Here is a 23,502-nt window from a genome sequence, read left to right on the forward strand (position 1 = left end):
TTCTGATGGCTTGCCACCTTAATAACAATATAACAACATGCTTAACAAATGAACTATTAAGTACTTAACATTTTGTAAAAAAAACAAAAAAAAAAAAAAAACTGCTGCCACTACATTCCCGGAACCCCACCAACAACCAATTCTAATTCGCTATGAATAGGCAAATGTTATTTTAATGTTGCCCAAATATATTTGTCCTTCACTGTTTTATGGAAAACTTCAGAAAATAAAACTGATTCTTTAATCTATAAACTGAAATATTTCAAATGTCCTCCAGAATTCAACTTCCAAAAGTTTGTTTTTAATATAGTATGGTAAAATTCATGTAATATGATCCAAATGCAAAGAACAGTTTCTAAGGTTATTTGCTTAATAAAAGGCTACTAAATACCTCCTCCACAACTGTTATATAAATACATTTCAATCATTGGATAAAATTTATATATTAAAAAAAAAAAAAAAAATTGTTATTTAACAATAAAAAGATCAAGAAACCAAAAACAAGTACTCGTCTGTACTGAATTTCTAGTTTATGTAATTTTCCATATATATATATATATACCTATATATATATATATTTTAAAAAAAAATTGTTAATATCAATTTGGGATTAGGAAAATCAAAAATGTAAAATATTGGAGAGAGAGAGAGAGAAAAAAATCACAATGTCTGTTGGGAACAGTGAAATTATTTGTACATGACAAGAGCCAGCTTAAACAAGCTTCAGTTATAGATAATACATTGCAATAATAATAATTTAAAAAAAAAAAAAGGTCTTTGTATTTTGTAACAGCTTATTTTGTAAACAAGACTGATCTTGATAACAATTTCATCATGGAGCCGTAAGTGCATTCTGCAAAGTTCGGTAAGTGAATATGGAACAAAGAATCAAGATATTGAAGAAAGTACAAATCTTCAAACTTCCAGTGATATAGTCCATACATGACACATGCATTCCTCAGCGAAAATTTGAAACAGGGGGAGACAATTAAAAAAAAAAGAAGAGAAAACAGGGAATGGGTTTGAAACAATACCATCAAAAATCTTTGCTGTTGACATATTCAGTCAATTTTTTTTTTCTTCTTTCTCTAAATATTTTCAACATTTTTAGATTTAAATTAAGTCTTCAATGATTTCCATGCAGAAGACTTACTGTACACTGCTTGTAAATTGAATAAACTGTTTTTTTTTTTTTTAAATTTTTTAATAACAGTAGAAGACATTCCTGGATACGACAGCAGCACAGCATCAGTAATATTATAGCAGTAATATAGTATAATTTTGTACATTTCTGCACAGGTAACTTTCTACAAGTCTCCTCTATCCAACAGGGACAGATCCTATGGGGAAGAAGGGGTGTGTGTGTATGTGTGGTAAATGAAAACAAGAAACCGTAATACTTGAGAGCGGGAGAGGTAGTGGGGGGGTGGGGGGGAATTATCTGAAGAGGATTAATAAAAGACAGACCACACAGTATATATATATTTTTAAAGAGGGTGGAGGACAGGGTAATAAGAGCTTATGTAGTGGGGTGGGGTAAAGGTAAAAGAAGACAATATAGATATCTTTGCTTATTGCTTTTAAATCTTTAAAATCCAAAGAGATTGGGGGGGGGGGAGGAAGAATGAAGGAGGAGTAACAACAGGAGGAAAAAACCAACAAGAACGTCAATGGTATGAGGGTCTCTAGAAGGGGGTGGGGGATGGAGATGGGAGTGGGGTTTGGTGAAAAAAAAAAAGGAAAGAATGAAAGAAAGGAAAATAATAAAAAGACACTGCCCAATTAGTAAGGTACCTGCTGTTTTATCACAAATTAAGGCTTGCACTTTGTGGGGTTGGGATGCGGGATGGGACGTGGAGGGGGAGAAGATTAGTTGAAGATGCCTTATTTAATTAAAATTCCACTTGAAGTTAAAAGATTCCAAAAACTCCAACATTACAGATGAGATCGCACACCATCTATGATACTTGCCCAGCTAAAGAGTAACACTGATATATTATACATACATACATACATATATATATATATATATACACACATATATATATTATATATACATATATATGCTCACATTTATAGATATCTGAATATATTCACATACTCACACATCACATATGAATATATAAATGTACACCCATATCTAGATTTCTAAAAAAATTTTTTCCCCCTTTTAAAGAAAATTATGAATGGGAGAGAAGGACTAACACAGATCCTTAGTATTTGTTAAAACTTCCTGTAAAATATGAAGCATAATCTGGGTAAGAGAAAGGGGGTGGGGAAAAATGATCGTTGTCATCATCATCAATATCATCATTGTTATCAGATGAAATGATGACAGGAAGGACAAGTCTAAGAATAGTAACTAATATTGTTTTTTTTTTGTTTCTTTAAGGAAAGAGAATGAAAAAGAAGAAAAACTAAAAAAATTTCAGACAATGTTGATTTTCGAAGAGACAAAATGAAGACTTCTGGCTTTAAAAAATGCACTGATAGATTACAAGGGATGGGGGTAGGGAGTAAAGATGGGCTGGGAGCAGAAGATAAAGTTATGTAGATGTGTCAATTGACATGTTCTTTAGCCCAAACATAACCGAACCCATTTAACTGGTATGTCTAATGGTATATATATATATATAATTAAATCCAAACACATACTGTAGACCCAGATAGATGTATCCTACTTATATATATATCTGTAAATAATAGTCCAGACATACAAACAGGACTGACTATATTATTTCTAGTTGTTTCTCTTGTTTTTTCTCTATATTTTGGTTTTTTAGTTGAAGCCAAGGAATTTGCAAAGATAATCTTAAATCTTATTAAAAATATGTTTGTATCAGTCCATTTTTTTTTCATTGGGGGGGGGGGGGGGGGGATGTTATTTTAAGTTCTAGTCTTGGCATGCTAGCTTACTGAATAGAATTAAACAATCACCCAGTTAACACTGCAAGAAAAAGGTGTCTTTTGTCAATATTTATTTAAATTTAAAATTTTTTTTTCAACAATTTTTTTGTTTTGTTTTTTGTTTTTGGGGTAAAATTATTTTTATTTTCGTTTAGCAAATTTTTTTGTTTTTAATCCTTGAAATTTTAGCAGAAGTCAGAATTGTGTCTTATAGCGTCTAACGGACAGATAATAGCCCAAGGTTTCACTAAACAGTATTTCAAATATTAAGGCCCACATTTGGAAAAAAAGTAGATGTGGAATAAGGATTTAGTTTTATTTTATATTTGTTTATTTATTTATATTTTTTAACTTTGAAAGTCAGGCAGACGGACAGACAGGAAACATTCTCTATTTAAAAGAAAAATTGCTTTTGCTAAAGCCCACAGAATTTTTAGGATAGATTCCATGAGAAAAAACATCCACCTTCTGTGGTCTTTGAAGAGCAAAATTCAGACAACCATCTATCTATCTATCTCTGCCTAAAAGAAACTTACAAGATTCAGAAAAATATTTGCTAGAGTAACAGACATATTAAGAACCAGGAACCAGTAGACAAAGCTTCTGCAGAAGTTCTTTGATATTTTTTTTTTTTCCCTAGAAGAAAAAAAAACATTGTAATTTAAATGCAAAAGAGACAAACAAACCAATTTCGCGATATATCAGTTGTAAAACTGCTGTCTTGAAGAAATGAAATAAATTTTAACAAGTCAATTTACTTTTGGTAGGAGGAACAGTTAAAACTCAACCTCAAAACCATATGAAGACCAGCTAATATAACTGTAAAATACAACCTGGTCGGAATTCTTTGTTTTTTTTTGTTTGTTAATTTTTTTCGGGTGCAAGGAAAAAAAAAAAAAAAACAGGGAAGGAGAAAAGAATTTAAACAATTATAGAATCAAGTCAAACAATCCTTACTTTGTCCAAAATCCTATGGAAAAATATACACAAACATGCACATGTATAAGTGCTTATATCTGTATATAGCTTGAAAAAATAAAAAAGTATCTCAGAAAAAAAAAAAACATTTAAAAAAACATGGAACAGAGCTGAGAATTATCAATATTTTTTTTTTTGTTAAACTTCTGCTTCCCCCCCTTTTTTAATATATATATATATATATTTATGTATTTTTCTTTCAATTTTTTTTTGTCTTTCAGCATTCTGAACTATCTGTAGATAACCTTCGCAACCTTTGTGCAGATTTCATCTCGGAGAGAACCGAAGTCATAGGGGCATTGCAAGGATGTGGAAGGACCCCCATGGCAGCCAACTCCTCCTCTGTCGGAGGCGGGGGAAGAGGGAAACCACGATCAACGTCGTCTTCTCCTCCTCCCCCGTCCTCCTTCTGCGTGGGTTTATCTCCACGCCTCTCTGACCTGAGAGCAGCGTAGTTAGAACTGTAAGTATCTATAACACTAGACCTTCGTACAGATGTATGTGGGGAGCCTTCTGCTGTGGGGGTGGCTGACCCCGAGCTTGAAGCTGCTGATTTGGTTGCTGTGATAGGTGCTTTCAGGGGCTTGGAGACTTCTGGAACAGCATACTCAACAACTACTTTATTATTACTTGTCCGTGCCGAGGATAGATGTATGCCAAGACCTCCTGTGATGATCCCACTGTCACCATCTCTCAATATCATAGGATTGGGAGGGCTGTCAGTGCCACTCAAGTGTCTTCTGTGCTTTGTTCCAGGAGAATGTTGCATAGAATGGTCTGGCTGAGACAATTTCACAGATTTAGGTGATGCTGGAGATAACGGGGGAGGCTGTTGTTGAGTAGGAATTGGTGGCTTGGGATGTCTCAGTAACGTCTGATGAGAAATAGGGGATTGTTGAGGCGGCGCCATTTGCTGGGGCGCAGGCTGCTGTTGCTGTGCTTGTGGACCTGATGCTGGCAGACCTTGCTTCGATGGAGATGAACGCAGCTTGTGAAGGACAGGAGGTAGTCCTACAGAACCAGTAGACACAGATGATGATCTTCTCACTGGAGGCGGGGGCTTAGAACCGCTTGTACGTCGTGAGGAACCAGAAGCTGGTGGTTTTGATACAGGTAAACCTACAACAAGAAAGTGAAATGTATTAGAAATCAGATTAAGAATATTAGGCAATATTTTCATTATGGGGGAGAACAAAAAAAAGACAAAATAAAATCTAACAACCTAACAAAGAAATGAATTCTTCAGCTGTAAAAGGTCAGAGAGAGAACAAATTGTTAGGAAACAGAGATCAAATTATGGAGAGGAGATATACAATAAGATTGAAATAAATATATTGAGAAATATTGAAAGCTTACAACAGAACCATGAACATAATATTAGTAAGTTAAATTTTTCAAAAAAAAAAAAAAAAATTCTACACAATAAGCATTAATAAACACAGTTATGTTAATTATTAACCAACTAATTAAATGCCAATGCAAAATAGTTTGAAGTTAAATGCTTAATTAATGATAATTTTAAAATATTAGGGTTAATAAAAATATTCGATCAGGATTGAAGAATCCAAGATAATGGTCAATTCTAATACTTATTAATTTGTTGAAATTAGGTTCTCCAGACTTCTTAGTATTCCCGAGATTCATTTCCATTTGCAGAGAATAGTCTTGGTGTCCTGAAGGAATGCTTTAGGATGGTGATTTGTTCTATTGTCAGGGTCACCTGAGCTTTTTAAAGCACCAATAACTTGTTAGGGACTGAAATGTGAAATATCTTCTTGCCTTCAAGAGAATAGCCAATCACTAGGATATTTGTAATACCCTGTTTCTTCAATCTTCTTGTACAGTAATAATGATGAGGGCTTTAATTGTCCGCTTTAATTGTCCGCTTTAATTGTCCGCTTTAATTGCCACTTCATGACTGAAGCTTGTAAGTTTAACAATAATACTTCTAATTACTAATTCTTTCTAATTTTAGCATCATCATCAGCATCATCATCATCATCGTTTAACGTCCGCTTTCCATGCTAGCATGGGTTGGACGATTTGACTGAGGACTGGTGAAACCGGATGGCAACACCAGGCTCCAGTCTAATTTGGCAGAGTTTCTACAGCTGGATGCCCTTCCTAACGCCAACCACTCGCATAAGCCCAGCAATTTTGAGAGGAGGGGGGGGGACAAGTTGATTAAAATGACTTCAATATTTGACTGGTACTTCATTTTATTAACCTCAGAAGGATGAACGGTAAAGTTGACTTTGGCAGAGTTTGAACTTAGAACATAAAGAGCCAGACAGAGGAAATGGTGCTAAGCAATTTTTTCAATGCACTAATGATTGCACCAGCTCACTACCTTTTTAATAAGTAACGAATACAAAGATTATAAATTATATTCTTAACATGTCCTTTAAGATGGTTTTCTTTTACATATTGGGGTATAAAGTTAGCTTACATCACTTTAGCATTCAGAATTCTTTGTCAAGCATAATGCTTGTTTATTCCCACTGTTTTGAATTAATCATGCATTATTTTGTACCTTGAAGATTTCAATGATGAGTTTGTATATTTTTAGAATGACATTGCAGCACAGGCATAAGAGGTTGGATCTGGTCAGTTTTAACATAAAACAGATAGAATATTATGGCTGGATTAAATGCTAAAGGGTTGAGAAGAAACTGGTTGTATTTTGTTGAATGATTATATATTTGTATCTATCATAGTTCAGAGATTATCAAGTTGATAAATAAGCCAGACATTGTTATTTCAACAAGTACTGAATCTGTTAGTCATATTACTTGAAGAACAACTGTTTTTTTTCTTTTTTGTAATTAGTAATTATTGATTATTAATCTTATTTTTGTCTTCGTACATTAAGAAAGGAACCTATGTACGTCAAAACTGTAGCAGAAATCAAAGATGAAGAGATTATTTGAGTAATAAATATTAAGGCATAACTGAAACAGGGAACTGGAATGGTGTTCTAGATATTGATAATTGTCTTCACATTAGGAAAATGATTTAACTGATGAAGCTGTCTAATTAATAAGAAATTGATATCTTTGCAGTCACAAAACTGGTAAGAATGGCCCAAAGTATTGACTGAAATATCAGTGAATAAGCAACTTTTGTTTCATTTGTTTATCACACTCAATATAAATGAATTACAATAAAAGATTTGAATATATATATATATATATATATATATATATATATATATTAAAAAAGGTTAATGTTAGTAATTAGTCATACAACATTTATTGAATTTAATCTAAATTCAAAATCAATACAAAAAAAAAATGTGCAAATAGACATTTATAGAAAAACAAACAAAAAACACATTTAAATATATAAATCGTTTTTTGTAAAAGTGAGGGGTGATTATCAACAGGTGGCAACATTGGGAGTGTACATAGACATCACATGATCTCTAGAAACTATAAGGAGATAAAAAAATTAGCTGCAAAATCAAGCAAATAAAGTGGTTTCACCTCATTAGTATTGTTTTGTATATTGCTTGTATGTTAAGGATTGAACATACAAAATCATTATTTAGTTGTTAATTAGGATATTTCTAAAAATAACAAATGTTGATCAGCACAACATTTTTGGGTTAATTATTGAAGAAACAATCAAATTTAGAGTAAACTACTTTAAGCTTTACAGATATTTAAGAACATCACAAAGTTCAATTGAAACTGCTGTGTGAAATGGAGCAAAATTCCTTCTGCACTCATGCCTGTGCTACATGAACTGCACTTGTGCCAGTAACACATGGGAGGCACCTGTGCTGGTAGCATGTAGAAAGCACCCAGCACACTCTGTAGAGTGGTTGGTATTAAGAAAGGCATCGAACCATAGAAACCATGCCGAAACTGACAATTGGAGCCTGGACAGCTCTCAGGTTGGCTAGCTTCTGTCAAATCCATGCCAAAACTTTTGTTTTTCAATTTTTGATTGTTAAATAGTGCTGAAACCTAACAGAATGCTAACTTGGTTAACCACTTTACTTCCCTGGTGGTTTATCAAATAAAAAACCTGTGAGTAAAGTTAATAAAACAATTGGTGGTGGTAGTGATGGGATAAATAAAAAAAAGCTGTGAAAAAGCATGAAAGTCTAAATGGTAATAGAAAAATGTTGGAGGGTTAAAAGTTAATGTGGAAACATGGAAGAAAAAACCAACAAAATGGAACAAAATGAAAGGACAAAAGCATTGAATCATGCTTATTGCTTGGGTAAAAGCATATAAAAAACGTGTTTAAATTGAAACAGTAAACACACACAAAAGGAAAAAAAAAGCCAGCACAATAAACCATGATTAGGATACAGGAGAGAGAAAAAAAAGCAAAAACAATGGGAGTTACAAGTTTTTATAAAACATGACAGCCTTATGCAAAAAGGTAAATATTTGCATTAAAAATTGTTCATTTACATTAGAACTTAGTTAAAACAAAATGATTTCAGAGAAAAAAGAGAGAACATTCATTTTTTAAAAACATTTTTAAGTAAAAAAAAAAAAAAAGTTTCCTTGTTTAGCGTTATTATCATGATATGGACTAAATACTATTATATGATAAATTTATTTGATATATGAAAGTGAAAATACGTGCTATATATAGAGGTCTAACCCCACCATAGCTGTTCTCAAGCATGGTTGAAAAAGGAGGAGGGTGGTAAGCATAGGGTTAACAGTGCATCACTATCAAATTTCTATCTACATGGCTGTTGAAACTAGTCTTGGTAAGGGGAAGTAATCCTCAGAGACTGCATATGAAGCAATGTAGTGTAAGCAGAAAGGAAGCTACAATGCGGAGCAACTGTCTTGCATCAAGGACAACCAGATGATCGAGAACAAGGAACAACAGGACCTGTTCAGAACCAGACCCCAAGGCAGACCAAAATCAACAAGGAGAATGTCTACAGAAGTTGTAGTAGTGAAAGACCACTACAACTGCAATCCATTACCAGAGATCGAGACAGATGGAGATATCTTGTCCAAGTCCTATGCTTCACATGGAGTCAAAAAGAATTAAAGGAGAGAGAGAGAGAGAGAGAGAGGTCTATCATTGGTGATGTATGGCTGTATACATGGGTTAACTGGTGGTGTCTGGGTGTTTAGAAGTGTACCATTGGTGTTGTATGGGTGTATGGAGGTGTATTACTAGTTACCCCAGGTATCTATGCTTCATGATGTAATGTGCTTTGGAGATGTTGATAGTAAGCACTGGGGAGATGAAAGGGAAGGTTAGGAACTAGTGCTGGAACAATGAAAATGAAGATCAGTGACAAATGCTAGAGAAATGAAAGTGAAAGTTAGTGACAAATGGAGGTTAAGGTCAGTGACAAATGCTAGAGAAAAGAAGGTGAAGGTCAGTCATATGCTCTTAGATGATGGTGAAAGCAAAAGACAGTAACAACCACTGGAGAGATGCTGAAAGTAAAAGTAACAAGCACGAAAGAGACACTGAAGGGAGAAGTAAGTTAGAAAGCTGTGAAGGTGAAGGTCACCAACAAGCTTTATTCTGTGAGGTATCACGATGGAGGCCAAAATGTAATTATGCTGTGATTTGTGAAATGCCAGAGCAATGAAGTGGGTTTTCTGGAAGATGGAAACTAGTTGATAAATTGTTGCTAATAACAAAGATTTAAGCTTCTTTTAAAAGGATTTAAATTTAAAAAAAAAAAAAAAACTGCAGGAGTGGGTGTGTAGTAAGAAGTTTGCTTCCCAAGCACATGGTTCCAGGTTCAGTCCCACTGCGTAACACCTTGGGAAAGTGCCTTCTATTATAGCTTTGGGCCAACCAAAGCCTTATGAGTGGATTTCGTAGATTGGAAACTAAAAGAAGACCATCATATATATATATATATATATATATATATATATATGTTAGTATGTATGTATATGTGTGCATTTGTGTCTGTGTTTGTCTCCCCACCATCACTTGACAACCGATGTTGGTGTTTTTATGCCCCTGTAACTTAGCAGTTCTCCAAAAGAAACCGATAGAATAAGTACAAGGCTTACAAAGAATAAGTCCTGGGGTTGATTTGTTTGACTAAAGGTGGTGCTCCAGCATGGCTGTAGTCAAAAGACTGAAACAAATAAAAGAGTAAAGAGTATTGGAATTCTAAGACTGAGAACATAAATGCAGGCATGGCCAAGTAGTTAAGATTTCAGGATCAGTTCCACAGCATGGCACCATGGGTAACTGTCTTACTATAGCCCTCAGTTAGCCAAATTCTTGTGAGTGTATTAAACAGAAACTGTAAGAAACCCATTGTATAATATATATACATATATATTTTGTGTGTCTCCTTGCCTTGACATCACACAATGGTTGTAAACAAGTGTTACCATAGCACAAGTGGTGTTAATTGTTTCCATTCCTCTGTGAAAATATGTCTGACCACCTTGCTTGAAATTGGATGAGGGCTGGTAACAAGGACAACTGACCATAGTAAAACTGCTATCTGCTTCAACCAATATTCCATCTGATCCATGCAGGTGTGGAAAAATGGATAGTAAATTAATAATAGTGCACAATAAATTAATTTCAAATTCTGGCACAAAGTCAGCAATTTCAGAAGGAGTTAAGTCAATTATGTTGACTGCCCAGTGTTCAACTGGTATTTATTTTACTGACCCCAAAAGGATGAAAGGCAAAGTTAACCTTGGCAGAATTTGAATACAGAACATAGACAGATGAAATGCTGCTAAGCATTATGCCCAGCATGCTAACAATTCCCCCAGCTCACTGCCTTAATGGTGTATGATATTTTATTAGCTGAAAAATATATGGAGGACTTCCATATTCTTTTCTACTCTAGGCACAAGGCCTGAAATTTTGGGGGAGGGGGCCAGTCGATTAGATTAACCCCAGTGTGCAACTGGTACTTAATTTATCAGCCCTGAAAGGATGAAAGGCAAAGTCGACCTCGGTGGAATTTGAACTCAGAACAAAGACAGATGAAATACTGCTAAGCATTTTGCCTGGCATGCTAACGTTTCTGCTAGCTTGCTGTCTTGGAGGACTTCCATATGGTGAAAGCTTTGTGCCTGGTACTTGACTTATTTCAACTGTCTTGATAGGATTCATTAGAAAGTCAAGTTAGATTAGATGGCAGGTAGCTAATTTACAGCATATCATATCTTTAGTTTCCTTGCATTATTTCAATGAAGCTCTACTGTTAATGAATTTGAAATGATTACATGTGCGCTGCATGCATGGAGATTGCAAGATGAAATGATGTTTAAGAGCTGCAGTAGCTAACATGCAAATTATATCAGAGCAAAATGTGTTCATGAAGTGTACAGAAAAGAAATGTTATTTTTAACTTGTTTGGTGGGAGAAATGTTTGTGGTGGTTTTTAACTTAACCAGAAACAGCCATAAGCTAATAAAAGTGATTACTAAACTCCTGTTAGTTTATTCTTCATTAATGTAAGTATATCTATTTGTAGTGTCTGTCTGTTGCTACCCTGGAGTTTTGTCTGTTCACAGGGTCATGAGGTAAGCTATGACTTGCCTGATGACCCCACAGGTGTACAGCAAAAAGTGATTAACTTAATCGGAAAAAAAAACAAAAAAAAAACAAGACGTTAATCTCTACCATAGTATTGAGGTCTGTCTTCTGACTGACAATCAGCAACACTAAACATATAAATTGTGAAGTAACAATATAGAAAGTAATGTTATGAATAATTATTGTACTGATAGTAAATACAAAAAAAAAAAAAAAAATGAAATGACAGATATGCAAAAAAAAAATTGGTCTGCTAAAACAATGGTCTTAAAGTTTTCTGACACGACTAAATAACAAAAATTTTAAGCCCATTGTCTTCCATATATGCATATGGATTTCCCCCTATTTTGACTATTTTGAACAAAAACATGCAACTATATATATATATATATATATCTACAAAGACATATATATACATACTTATATGCTAATAGTTGTATGTTTTTGTTCAAAGGAAGAGGAAAATTACAATTTGAGTAAAATATTCACACCATTAATGAATTAATGCAGAGCAGATATATTTTCAAGAAAAAGAAAAAAAAGAACAAAAGTCACAATGAATTTTACAAATCTAGTCTCAATCCCTTTCATAGGATGCAGTTTTGTGAAAGTCATTGTCTTTGCATAAATATATGTGTGTGTATGTGTGTGTGTGTGTATATATATATATATATATATATATACACATACACACAGAGTCTTATAATAAGGAGACACACACTTGTAATTATCATATATGTGTATTAGAAACTATATATGTTCCATTAGTAGAAGACACTGTGTATATATATATATACATACATATATATATATACACACACACACAAATATATAAACATATATACATACATATACACATATATATATAAACATACATATATATACATACATTATAAACATATATATATATATATATATATATATATATATATACATACATATAAACATATGTAGATATATATAAACATATATAGATATACACACATATCCATACATATATATATACCTACACACAAATAATGGTTATTACATAAGGCTGCAAGTAACAAACAACTAAAACAAACGAAAGTAGGGAATCAAAAGGTTACAGAGGTGCCAACATCAGGTACGGTGAATCATTCTTTCTATTATTTTCGTTTTTTGTCTTTTTTTTTTTTTTGGAGAAATATCAATTGACAAATTGACATTGCTGAGTGACGAATGATACAGAAACTTTCCTGAAATAGTAAAACACACCTGCCGTGGATGCAGGCCGCTTATTTACCACCTCGGCCTTGTAGGCACTGACCATATCGCTGTTGTTACGAGGAATGGTGAAGTATTTGTCGCAGTCACAGCTGCCCTCCGTGGGCGTTAGATCAAGGTCTGTAAACAAACAGGAATTGAACAAAAATCAGGCTAAACTATAAGAGCATGCAGCCACAGTGAAAAAAAGAACAGTAGTAGAAGTAGTAGTAGCAAGGAATTTAGTAATCACAATGCAAATTGTTCAGACTGCAATCATGAATATTACTAGTACTTAAAGAATAACAGAAATAAACATTTCCCGACCGAAAAGAAAAAAACCCCAAAAAACCCCAAAACAGATGGAATTATAGTAGTAGTAATAAAGATAAAAAAAACATCAAGCAATTAAATTACATTATGCAAGAACCATTATATAGCTATCTAAAGACATACACATGAAGACAGCAAAATTTCCATTTTCCATTCATGGACTGAAGCATCAAAATTTTCATAGTACAACTGCAAACCTTGTCATTCACACAGTTTCACTGCATTAGTGACCCATTTTCCAGTTGTGCGATGGAAATATACTGTGTCTTTAGACTGTTATAATGGTTTTCCTGTGATGTTATTTTTATTGCTTCAGTTTCAACATACAGTTTTAGATCATGGTACAACTTATTTAGTAATCATTTTAATGGAATCATGGGGAGATAATAGTAGCATTCAATGGATTTAGTAACCTTAAGCTATGTTCCAGAATCAATTTAGTAATATACTAATGATGGAAATAACAGAAAACACTAAAATCCCAATTAGTAAAAGTGGTTTATCAAAAATAACAAAAGGAAGAGAATAGCGGGCATATATATGTCAAGACGTTTAAAAATAACTAAATCTGCTCACAATTATCTCCCTTAGACTCTGTATGCTCACACACACACTCGCACATAGAAAGACACACACACACACACCACAGACAGACAGAGTTGACAGTATTTGGAAAATGTATGTTGATGAGGCAGATGTGGTTGTAATAGTAATGAGGAGAAACAACCCTAAGAATTTTAGGATTTAAACCAATAAAAAAACCCATGAAAACAAAGAACCTAAAACAATATGTAGATGTGAAGATTTAGAGAACTTTGGAATTCTTCAATGTTTTTTACATGCAAGACGTATATCCGGTGCAAGTTATGTATAGTGGGAGATCTAGAGAGATAATGTGACCGCAACACATAAACTACTGGCCTGCTATAAGCAAGTTTTCCTGAATTTGAACTATCAGACTGTGATATTTTGACTTGCTTTCAATGTTTTATCATTTAGAAAGGTGGTGAGCCGGCAGAATTGTTTGCACACCAGGCTGATAAAATAGGTACCAGTTGAGCAGTGGGGTATATCTAATTGATCTACTCCTCTCCTGAAATTGCTGGCTTTGTGCCAAAATTTGAAAGCAATATTTTATTATTAGTGACAATCATTGTGCTGTGTGGACTTAAGTTCATCCAGCTGAAGTCTTTCATCCAGATGGTATCAAAAACTTCCCAGACTAGTTCTGTAGTGTGCCAACAGATGGCAGCATACAGTAGTGTGCCAACAGATGGCAGCATACAGTTGTATGCACAGTGAGAACTAGCAGTGACCTTCATGAGGCAGTGTGCTGAGTGACATCACTGTGTTTATTTCACAAGTTGTGAAATTTGTGATACCATGTATGCTGCCGTCTGTGATTTTGTCATGGACAGCTAATTGGAAGAAAGAGCCAACATGAAATTTTGCATTAAACTTGGGAAGTCTGCTACAGAAACATTGAGCATGCTTCAACAAGCTTACGGCGATGAGGCATTGGGCGATGATGCAATGGCATAAGTGCTTCAAAAGCAGAAGAATGTCCCTGGAAGATGATGAGCGACCTGGAAGACCTGCCACAAGCATCACCTCTGGAAATGTGGTATTGTGCATTGAGAATTCGTCTCCTAGGGTCCATCAATTGAGAGGTCTGCTGTGATGTTTTGAAGCATTTGGGGGAGGATATTCAGCAAAAGTGGCTGAATTTGTGGAGTGTGGAGAATTGGATTCTTCATGACGGCAATGCACCCTGTCACTGAGCTCTCCTCACTTATGAGTTTCTTGCCAAAAACAATATGGTATTGCTTCCGCACTCACCCTATTCACCAGATTCAGCACCTGTGAACTTCCATCTCTTCTCCAAGATGAAAATACAGCTCAAAAGTTGCCATTTTGACACCATTGTTAAGATCTAGAGCAAATCGCAGAAAGTCCTTGACTTTCTTATGGAAAACTACTTCCAGGTGATTCCCAAAGTGGCAGGAATGCTGGCACCATGTATTGCTGTGCAAGGAGACTATTTCACAGGAGATGATGTTAAAACTTAGGTAAATAAGTTATTTTTTTTATCAAGCCATAAATAGTCGTGGAACTTTTTGATACCACTTTGTATTGTTGGGTCATTTTTAAAAAATACATTTAACTATTTAAAAAAAAAATGTGTCTTATATTGGTAAATACCATATAAAGTGTCAGAATATGCAAACCCATCTCTTTCATGCATAGTGGAGGGGGAGAGCTATTGACTTGCTAATCTTTGTAAGCTTCTACTATCAGATATCATGTGATCAACCAGACTATTAGCGGTTGTTAAACAACACAGGTCACAATGTGCCTTGCACTGTTTTTAGCCTTCAAATGATCTCACCCCACTGGCTAGGTAAGCAGGCTAACATTTCCCCTGTTCAAAGTTTATTGAAACAAATGCAGCACATTTCAACAGTAATGTAACAAAAAGAGTTTAAAATGGTTCATAAAAATTAATTTGGATTCACCATAATGACTAAATCCATTATTTTCTCAAAGATCCTAACTTATTATATCCCCTAAAAATTTTTTACTCGGAGATTCCAAAACCAAAGCTCCTAAGATGAATATAAACACTTGAAAATATAGTGCCACAGATCCGTTTAAAAATGTTTTTTTTTTTTTAGAAATTTGTGAAATTCTTATCAAAAATAGCTCCAGTGATATATATATATATATAAGATAAAATGGAATCCAAGGAAAGTGGACTCTTTCTCTCAATTTATATAATATATGCAAAGATAACATCTTGAACAGGAGAAATAATTAATTATGTAAACAGTAAGATTGATAATTAAAATCTGCAACATACACACTCACACATTCAGATGTTTGTCTTGTGCACCATCTGAAAGTCAAGTTCTTACATCATACAACTGAGTATGCAAGCAAATAAAGTACACATTTAATAATAGCAATACGGTACTATACCAAGCACAGGTATCATAACACAGCTAGACCATTTTCTGTTGGACAGCACAAGTATAGTGAAAAAAGAAAATGAACTGAAGTGTCATCCAGCAGTGCTTTTCATTTCATACTGAGAAATTAATAGAGACTAAGATGACATCAAGGGACTACAATTTGGGACAGACAAAAACTACACATAACGATGCACAGACAGACTTATAAAATGACTAAAAATAATTCTGCAAGTCAAGCTCTTATACCATTCTAGTAAGTAGAAATTTATATGTATGCATGAGGGGGTGCTGAAAAGTTCCTCACTTTGGATAAAAGAAAGTAAAGGAGGATCAGTTAATTATGACTTTATTCAACATATTCCCCTCTCAGATTTGCACACTTATTACAGTAGTCTTTCAGTTTGTCTAAGCACTGTAAAAGAACTTGAAAGTTTGGGCCTCCTCGTATATATGTGTGTGTGTATGGAAGTATTACAATTGAAATGGATGTGCTAGGTGCATGATAAATCACTGTATTGGTTGTGAATCCTGGTTGTATCCATGTTAAATTCCCTCTGCTACAGGACCTGGTAGAGGAACATGCTACCAGAATAGGGGCCTATTGTGTAATATAAAGAGCAAATCTAATATGAAAGAATAACAGGATGTATGATTTTGGTTATTTCTTTTACTTCATATTTACTTAATGTTGTCATGGATCACACTGTTGAGATGAGGGAATTTCTAATGGTTATATTTAATTAATCCATCTATATTTCATAACAAAAAAATTAAGAATTAAACCAAAGTTAGAATTTCTCTTTCTTTCAATACATTTGCTCTTAGCCATGATGAAAGTGGTTGGGGTGTTGGACTCACAATTGTAAAATTGCAGTTTCGATTCCTGGATTAGCCAATGCATTGTGTTCTTGAGCACTTCACATTGCTCCAATCCACTCAGCTGACAAAAATGAGTTTAGCCTGGAGAGGGATGGGCTCTGCCAGGCTTTCTCACCCTAGATACGCTGCATGACTGCAGTGCCCTGACGACCCCCAAGGAGTTAAAGGACTCGTCAATTGTCTTGTCAATGATCAAAGAAGAGAAACCTGCCTAAAAGTCTAACCAAGTCACATAATACAACTTTAATTTTCATGTCAGCATTCTGTTAAGTAAAATTTTTGTTGAGTAAGAAAACACCAAACAAATATTTCACTTCATATTATAATTTATGTAAAATATGTTCATCTTCAGGATTTTATGCTTGAGTTTACTTAAACTGCTATTCATTAAAATGAAATTAAAATTTCTTCCTTGACTTGTTTCAGTCACTGGACAGCATCCAAGTTGGGACACCACTGTGGAGGGTTTTACTCAAACAAATCGACCCCAGTATTAACTTTTAAGTCTGGTTCTCAGTCTCCCGTGCCTAACCACTAAGTTGTGAGATGTAAACAAACCAACACTGGTTGTCAAGTGGTGGCAGCGGTCATATACAAAGACACACATACATAAAACAGGCTTCCACAGAATTTCTGTCTGCCATATTCACTCACAAGGCTCGATCGCCCAGGACTATAGTGAAAGACACTTGCTGTCGATGCTGCAGTGTTGGAGAGAACCAGAAATTAGGTGGTGGCAAAGCAAGCTTGTTAACCACACGGCTGTGCCTGTGACTCTAAGCCATGCTTAAACTTATTCGTCTTATTTAATTGTTTAAATTTTCTACAATATCTTAAGAAACTTTATCACCAAAACGAGAATCATAACTGAGGGATGACATGCGTGATTGTGTACATATATCAACATATATTTAGTAAAAAGGTAAAAAAAAAAATGGTTCGAATGTAGGTACAGTCTTGATGGGAATAACCATCAGAGCATGCCTTTACTTTAATGCTTGTGCTAATAAATAAAGGTAAAATCTAATAAAAGATGCAATGGAACCAGAATTCTATGACATAACAAAGGAAGGCATTATAATACCAATAATCCAAGACCATATTTTCAAACAAGCTAAAGTCAAACGAAACTGAAGTTATTCAAACAGACAAGTTGAAAATTTAATTGTAGTGTGGGAGAAACCATCATCATTATCATCATCGTTATTATTTTAATGTTCACTTTTCCATGCTAGCATGACTGGTGCCTGGCATGCTGGAGCCCCCCCCCCTGCAGCTTTTATTAAAGCATGTCTCCAGAAGAAGGTCACTCTGATATAAAATCAGATATGCAGTGAATGGCATTGAACATTTCTGTAATCTTTTGCTTGTACTTGATATCATGGTGCTCCTACATTCCTGAACCTGCAACCCCTGTAGGCACTGGATAACTTGCTCTGGCTTGTCCCTGGATCATGTCGGTAGAGTGGAAAGAGCTTGTGAAGTGCTGTGCAAGCCTTATTGGACCTAAAATTTTAGGTTGTGCAGTCGCTGATGAGGTAACTATACCATGCTCAGTGAAATAGAGGGCGCTGTGGTGAGCATGGAAGTTGCAGATGCAAACCCAGGTGAAGCTGACTGCAGGTGCAGTAACATCATGCATGGGCACTACTGGCATTTTGCATGGTCAGTGGTCAGTGATAGCTTTCTTTGGTCACAATTGGACAGTCATCAGCATCATGTGAGTGTGTGTATGTGTGTGTGGAAAATGCACCCAATAAGAAATATGTTGCACATACATACACAGACACACACACATACAACTATATTTAAATACATTTCTCATTAAGAAATCACACCAGGGAGTTTATATTGTGTAAGCTTTCATCTGCTTCTTGACTCATACCATACCATCAAAAATACATGTACACAAATACACAATTCTCACAATCACCAAGGCACAAATTTGCATCTATACACTATTGCTCAGTGTTAGAGGAAGCCTTATCAGAGTCGTAATGAAAAAGTATCATTCAGCCCCTTCCTAGTGTTGCTAATCATTAGCCATAAAACTGTATTTGTTAGGGTACAATGCAATCTTGAATATAATGCAACATATCCAGCAACATTTTAACTACTTATTTAATGTAACCTATAAGATAGCTACAGTTACATATATTTTAAGAGACATTGCTGCAGATTTTGAAACACATTAACCCTTTTGATACCTATCTCTGTCTGCTTTAAAGCTATCTAAGCCAAACCTTCTATCAAAATTTCATGTAAACAGTTTAATAATCACAAGTTGTTTTACTAAATTCTTGATTTTTTAAAAATTAATTGAAATAAAGGTTCTTTCGGTCATGAATGACCATGGGATTGCACCTAGAAAGTTACCCCCTGAGGTACAAGTCTGGGCAAGGTTGTTTATGGAAGACTAGCAGTCACCCATGTATATCAGTCTCCCCTATCCACACCACTGATGTTATCCAAAGGAAAGACAAAGACCAATGCAGCTTGGCACCAGTGAAGTCGTAACTCATTTCTACAACTGAGCGAACTGGAGCTAAATGAAATAAAGTGTCTTGCTCAAGAACACAATGTATAGCCTGGTCTGGGAATCAAACTCACTACCTCATGACTGAGAGCCCGATGTTTTAACCACTGAACCATGGGGAAAATGAAGGCAGAGTATTTCAACAGGAATTTGGTAAGAAAAGGGGTTAAACATGGGAAAAAGAAACTATGCTAAAACAGATACCAAGACTGGCATTTAGAACATCAGCTGACATGAAATTTTGATAGAAGGGTTTGATTTAGGTTACTTTAAAAACAGGAAATTTGTATCACAGAACCAGGAGCAGACTCAAGTAGGATGGTATTAAATGGGTCAAATCAAATTAATTTTAAACAATAGTGTGTACAACCACATACCACCAGCAGTGCAAACAAAATTAACAACTGCTATTTGATGGCTTTGCTGTACATACAGTGTCTCATAACTGCAGGTATTGAAGTGTATGCATCAGTTGCTAGATATTTTGCCTCTTGGTATCTTCATTTTCACAGATTTGTCTGTCTGTCTGTCTATCTCACTATTTCACCCGAATATAATGTGACTCCCAAGATGGACCCCACCTTTTTTTATATTAACTCTTTAACTTCCTATTCAGAACAGTACTGCAAGAAACTGCATTGGTCAGCCAGTTCTGAAACGTGTATCAAAATAAATGTACTAACTTTGTTTACATTCATTTTGAAAGAAGCAAGGAACATTCTAATAAAAGGGAACAATCTAATCTCTTCCTCTATCATTTATTTCTGTTCTGTACTGGAATCATTACAGAACAGGGGCATTTTTTGACTTAAAAATTTCTAAACAGGATTTTACAAGTTAAATTCTTCATAGTAAATAAATTTGAACATGATTAAGATACTTAGTGTCAAAGATAAAGTAAGAAAAATAAACGAACATATAAATTGATTAATTCATTCATTAGGATTAGGGTCAGTATGTGTTTACATTGAATAACATAATAAATCAAAGTTTGTTGGATGTTGAAAATTTAGTATTTAATTAGTGTAGACAATGAATGCCATCAAATAATCTGAGATAGTGAGAAATGGAATTAGGTTTATTTTATACACAATCCAACAAAGACTTGTAAGTCATCAGTCTCACCTGAATTTTTCATATTTCCCTCTTTCAAGAAAGAAAAAAAAAAAAAAGCATGGTTCAAATTCTCTTGGATTAGAACCAATTCTCTCAGTTGAAGAAAGAAATCAATTGCTGCAGTTAATGTAAAGCTTGTAAAGCCAGAGGTTAGAGTGTTGTGAAAACAGATGGTAGAGAAGAAGATTCTATTGAATGAGTCTTTGAAATGAAGGACTGTATGTAACTATTAGTGGAAGAAACAGAGTAAAGACAGAAAGAAAGATAGAAGCAGGTGATAGTGCAACAGGTGAGTTCATTCTGAGTTGAACAGTGGAATGAAGCCAAGTTCTGAAGAGGTGTTGTATGATGATGAATCAGGGAACCAATTTTTTCCCCTCCAGTAATCAAGCAGATGGCTTTCTGTTGTATGTGACTTCAGATGCCAGCATTTAGAGACAATAGACTATTATAAAACATAAGAGCATTACTGTAAAATGAAATACATTCAGGCTAACAGCTGATATACTTCCTAGATCTAAACTGAGAGAAAAAAAAAAAAGAAACAAGATTCTTTGATATGATTTTGGTAATACTGAATATTCCTGGAATGTTTCATTGGATGCCATTTTAATGATTGATCTCTAAATGAGTAAAAAAAAACAAAAAAACTGGATGATTAATGTTGGAAGAAAGAAATATATATATATGAAATTGTACGGATGTGAGGAAGAGGGATAAAATGAATTTGGTATACACTGTGTAGGAATTGATATTTTCAGACAAAATGCAGATGGGAGAATTAAGTTCTAGCAAAACTAGCTCTGCTAGTACAGACATGTGATGAGAATGGACAGTGAAAACCTAGAACAAAAATATGACCACAAGAATAAAGATTAATGCAAACTAAATAGGAAAAGGTTTGGATTGGTCTTGGATATTTATGATTAACAACAGGCATAACCATGGAAAGAAATAGCTAAAGAGTAGTTGAAAAATTTTGTCCATGAAAATATAGTATAAACTGTTTGGGATGATAAGATTATGTGTGTGTGTGTGTGTGTGTGTGTGTGTGTGTGTGTATATATATATATATATATACACACACACACACACACATGCATATATACACACATACATATATATATATATATACATACATACACACACACATACATATATACACATATTACTCTTTTACTCTTTTACTTGTTTCAGTCATTTGACTGCGGCCATGCTGGAGCACCGCCTTTAGTCGAATCAAATCAACCCCAGGACTTATTCTTTGTAAGCCTAGTACTTATTCTATCGGGTCACTTTTTGCCGAACCGCTAAGTTACGGGGACATGATCACACCAGCATCGGTTGTCAAGCGATGCTGGGGGGGGGGGGGACAAACACAGACACACAAACACATACATATATATACATATATACGACGGACTTCTTCCAGTTTCCATCTACCAAATCCACTCACAAGGCTTTGGTCGGCCCGAGGCTATAGTAGAAGACACTTGCCCAAGGTGCCACGCAGTGGGACTGAACCCGGAACCATGTGGTTGGTAAGCAAGCTACTTACCACACAGCCACCCCTGCGCCTATATACATATACATACACACAAACATATATACATACACACACACACACATATATACATAGTGTGTTTGTGTCTATGTGTGTGTGTGTATGTATATATATATATATATATATATATATATATATATATATATATATGAGTTAGAAAAGTGTTGTTGAGAAAAAACTATGTTAATATAGTATTGATATCAAAACATCTTGCATGTTAAATATTGTTGCCAAGATTTCATTTTTAAGAAATTTACAAACTAGAAAAGCTCACTAAAAATAATCTATTTCATTGATAGTTTGTGATGTGTGTTGATGAGCCTCAAACCCAATGTTTTATCGTAAAACTATTTATTATAAATGCATTGAGGAAGAATTCATTAGTAATTGACTTTCAAGTAGACAAGCAAGTTTAACCCTTTCACTACCAACCCGGCTGAAACCGGCTCTGCCTCTGAGTACAAATGTCTTGTTTTCATAAACTTTGAATTAAAATCTTCCACCAAACCTTAGTCACAATTTATGTTCCTAACACTAGCTGAGTAATAACTAAATTATTTTACGAAATTCTTTGTTATATTTAAAGTAATTGAAAGAAACACAGAGCATCTCAAAATAAATACGGTAACGAAAGGGTTAAATCAATGTCTAGCTTGTAAAGATGATATGCTATGTTAAAGGATATTGTATAAAATGCCCAAAAGATGTTTTTTTAGAAACCATATTTGAAATAACATGTTTTAGTGTGTGTGATAGACAGATAGATAGATAGATAGATAGATAGCATGAGCAATGACAGTATGATAACTTGAAAGAACTTAAGTTTATAGAGATTGCACAGGAGTAAAACTGGCGTGGAGAATACCCCAGAGGAGAAAAATCAAGAGGTACATCTCACAGAGAATAACATTAGGCACAATAGTTTCAAGCACATCAGTAGATCTGACACATCAATACTAACTTCTGAAACTTATATTTTCGTTTCTACTTCTGATGATGGTGGTGATAATGATGATAACAGGAATAAAGTATAAGCAACTTCCATGGTTTGATAAAGAGAAAAGGACAAAGGTAATAATATGTCCGCTCCTCCGTACAATTTGACGACTAGAACTGAGATCAATCATTAGTTAGCTTTGATTTAATGCAGTTAATGAATGTAAATTTTTCAATGAAGGGCAATGAGAAAGAAATCACAGAACCCAAGCAATATTGCAGCAACTGAATAGTCTGAGACAACATAGCCATGCAACAGAGCAGCAGCAGCATCAAAAGTTAAACCAAGCAAGGTTAAAATAGACGTGCAAGCTAAAAAAAAAAAAGGTAACAATTATAATAATTATTATTATTATTCAAAAAATTATTTTAAAAAAACAAAGCATGCATTTTCTGCGATGTAAAAAAAAAAAAAAAAGAAAGAAAAATAGGTTAATATTATAAGCTGTTCAATGCCAGAAAGTACGAGAAGAAAAAAG

At 34.4% G+C, this 23,502-nt stretch overlaps 1 protein-coding gene across 2 annotated transcripts in view; it reads right to left on the reverse strand.

The window, feature by feature from the left end:
* Positions 1–2,899: 2,899 nt before the first annotated feature.
* The window catches only part of LOC106883643 (uncharacterized), a 307,035-nt gene continuing 286,432 nt past the window's right edge, over positions 2,900–23,502 (reverse strand). For both annotated transcript variants that reach the window (XM_089357701.1, XM_089357700.1), the window contains 2 exons: positions 12,640–12,768; positions 2,900–5,004 (listed from right to left, as the gene is read on the reverse strand). In XM_089357701.1, coding sequence (XP_089213827.1) covers positions 4,103–5,004; positions 12,640–12,768 — 1,031 coding nt within the window. In that variant the 3' untranslated portion in view covers positions 2,900–4,102. The remainder of the gene's footprint in view (positions 5,005–12,639; positions 12,769–23,502) is intronic.

The sequence above is a fragment of the Octopus bimaculoides genome, chromosome 9 (assembly GCF_046866305.1).
Source record: "Octopus bimaculoides isolate indiv1 chromosome 9, ASM4686630v1, whole genome shotgun sequence".
NCBI lineage: Eukaryota > Metazoa > Mollusca > Cephalopoda > Octopoda > Octopodidae > Octopus > Octopus bimaculoides.